General features: G+C 43.0%; 1 protein-coding gene across 1 annotated transcript in view; it reads right to left on the reverse strand.

Annotated features, from left to right (window-relative positions):
* LOC107297668 (class I histocompatibility antigen, F10 alpha chain-like) overlaps positions 1–2,311 on the reverse strand; it is a 13,332-nt gene extending 11,021 nt beyond the window's left edge. Inside the window, exons 1-2 of the mRNA XM_015827027.2 lie at positions 2,268–2,311; positions 751–908 (exon numbers count right to left, since the gene is read on the reverse strand). Of these exons, the coding sequence (XP_015682513.2) occupies positions 751–908; positions 2,268–2,311 (202 nt within the window). The remainder of the gene's footprint in view (positions 1–750; positions 909–2,267) is intronic.
* Between the last annotated feature and the right edge of the window lie 875 nt (positions 2,312–3,186).

The following is a 3,186-nucleotide window of genomic DNA, read 5'->3' on the forward strand; positions in this document are numbered from 1 at the left end:
ATACTTTGGCCACCTAATGAGAAGGAAGGACTCACTGGAGAAGGGCCTAATGCTGGGAAAGATCGAGGGCAATAGAAGAAGGGGACGACAGAGAATGAGGTGGCTGGATGGAGTCACTGAAGCAGTAGGCGTGAACTTAAATGGACTCCAGAAGATGGTAGAGGACAGGAAGACCTGGAGGAACGTTGTCCATGGGGTCACGATGGGTCGGACACGACTTCGCAATTAACAAAAAAAAAAAACATTAAAAATAAAAGACATTGTGATTGGAAAGTAAAACGCTGGAAAAATCAACAGAGAATTTTCAATCATCATAAATGATGCCATTGATTATTGAGGGGGTCCTTGGTGCTCTCTCTGAGCTGGCTTGTTCCCTTGCAGACGTTTCACGACCCAGACTAGGACTAGCACTGATGAGGTTACCTAGTTTGGGTCAGGAAATGTCTGCAAGAAAACAAAGCCAGCTCAGAGGGCAGCAAGGACCCTCTCATGTCAACCCTGAGCTACGAATATTCTCTTTTATTAGTAGTACAATACATGATTTCATGAATTCAGGGATCCACCCAAGCAAGTCGCGCCTTCAGGGATGTCGGGGGGGGGGGGGGTTGGAGGGCAAAAAAGTCACGAAGGGGGTCCTATCGCAGGTGGTGCCCAAGATCCTGACCTTGCAACCCACCTAATTCCCCCCCTTCCTGACCCAGCTGTCCAAAATAAGCCGTTGCGCCCCTCCATCTACGGCACGGGACTCACCGAGGCTGCCTTCCAGAAGGCAGGAAGCGGCGGCCCCGAGAAGCCACAGGAGCCCCCAGCGCGGCAGCATCGCTTCGGCTGTCCCGCTGAGCGGCTGCTTGCAAAGAAACTCTCCGCGCTTGCGCTTTGGAACCCGGATTCCCAGATCAGCTGGAACGCTAGAAAACCCTGTCATTAATGAGGGTTACCCTGGTAGATAGTGTCGAACGTGACGCAATAATGGAGGGGCGTGGCTAGGGAGGGGCGTGGCCAAGGCTGCGCGGGATGGGGCTTGCTGGAATCCAGAAGGGAAAAAATACCTTGCCCAAAACAGAATGGGGGAAAAAAAAAATAACACGGTCCGCTTTCACACGAGACGGGCAGGCAGGCAGGTGAAGAAGGCAAGGTCGACGGTGGCCTTGGCGCAACGTAATAGAATAGAATAGAATAAAATAGAATAGAATAGAATAGAATAGAATAGAATAGAATAGAATGCTATGCTATGCTATGCTATGCTATGCTATGCTATGCTATGCTATGCTATGCTATGCTATGCTATGCTATGCTATACAATGTGATAGGATTAAGTGAATGCTCTTCAAAATTTAATATTGAAAGAAATTTTTAAAATTGAATCTGTGTACAAGGAGGGATATGGCGGCCCGGACATTATTCCAGTATTTGAGGGGCTGCCACAAAGAAGCGGGGGGGGGGCAGAAACAAAAATGTGGGGGAGGCTGTCTCATTTGGGGAGTCCGTACAGTGCCGGGCACAGAGCCCCAAGGCCAGCCCTTCTCTCTCAGCCCCAAGGAGGAGCCAATGGCAAATCACTTCTGAAACACCTGGTCAATAATAATAATAATAATAATAATAATAATAATAATAATAATAATAATAATAATAATAATAATAATAATAATAATAATAATAATAATAATAATAATAAACGCAGTCGGGGCAGTCGCCAGGAATCACAAAAACTGGCTAGAATCAGGGGTCTTCAAACTTGGCCTATTTTATGACTTGTGGACTTCAACTCCCAGAATTCCTCAGCCAGCCTGCTGAGTTGGTCCACAAGCCATAAAAGGGCCAGGTTTGAAGACCCCTGGGCTAGATGGCACCAAAAGGGGGGAAACATCACCAGAGAGAAAGCTGGAGACTCAAATGAATTTTCTTCTGCACAGAAAATGTTCACAGACTCGGCTGGCACCTTAAACACATGTATTTCATGGGGGGGGGGGAATCCTCAGTCTAATCCCTTATTTCTTATTATTCCAGAGTAAAGGCATTCATTTTTCCAAAGCTCCAAACTTCTTTGTTGGTTTTTTTTGGGGGGGGGGGCAATAAAAGCCATCTTTAAAATGTTAAATTAAATTTTATTGAATTAAATTATTTTTCCAAAAATTAAATGCTAGCTTAAAAACCCCAACTCTGCCCAACCTCAACCACCCTGGGAACAGACCCCCTGCTCGCCTCAGGTGGTGTGCACAACGCACCGGATACTCCATGCATCGTTTTTTTGTGCAGTTTCCTTTTACCTTTTGAACTGTTGCAACTGGTTGAACATCTGTACCAAAGGCATGGTCTACGTGGAGGGAGTTATGCGGTGGGGTGCCTGAAGGTCCTGGCTGGGGCCCCGGGCCTTGACAAGATTTTTGTACGTGGCTTAGACAAAAAGGAATGCTCAGCTAGAATAGAATAGAATAGAATAGAATAGAATAGAATAGAATAGAATAGAATAGAATAGAATAGAATAGAAAATATGGAATGGAATGGAATGGAATAGAATAGAATAGAATAGAATAGAATAGAATAGAATAGAATAGAATAGAATAGAATAGAATAGTTGGAAGGGACCATGGAGGTCTTCTAGTCCAACCACTGAAAATCCTTTTCCAGCTGTTTTGCAAATGAATAAATTTGTGATGGTTCTTTTGTTATGTACCCAGATAGTATTGTGGGAAACAAGAAATGTTGCTCCTTCTCATTTCATAGGATATGAATGAATAAACCTAGAATAGGTTCCATATTAATGATTTAATGCTTTAACTTGAACTTTACGTTATTTCACAGTAAGAATGTGCTATTTGTAATCTGCTGAGTGTTGTGCAATATATAAAATGCAATGTATGTAATTCTATATATATATTTGGAATATACGTATTTCATGGGAAAAGGGGAAGTGAAAGTAGCAGATGCGTAGGAATTTCAGATGGAAACTGTCATTGCAAGGAAGAATTATGGGTGGGTGGTCAGTAAAAGGGAAGTATAAAAATGTTGGTTTAAGTCTGATTCGGGGCCATTGGTTTATAGCTGTTCTATTTGAATCTGCTATTGCCAGTTGGTCCTCGTTGTAATGGGTTATTGATGTAAGTCATGAAAGCTACGTTATTATGTTATGTTCCAAATTATTAGCAAATTAAACCTCTGAATCCTAAAGTAATAATAATAATAATA

This window comes from Protobothrops mucrosquamatus, unplaced genomic scaffold, assembly GCF_001527695.2.
Source record: "Protobothrops mucrosquamatus isolate PMUCROS unplaced genomic scaffold, P.Mucros_1.0 scaffold3450, whole genome shotgun sequence".
Taxonomy (NCBI): domain Eukaryota; kingdom Metazoa; phylum Chordata; class Lepidosauria; order Squamata; family Viperidae; genus Protobothrops; species Protobothrops mucrosquamatus.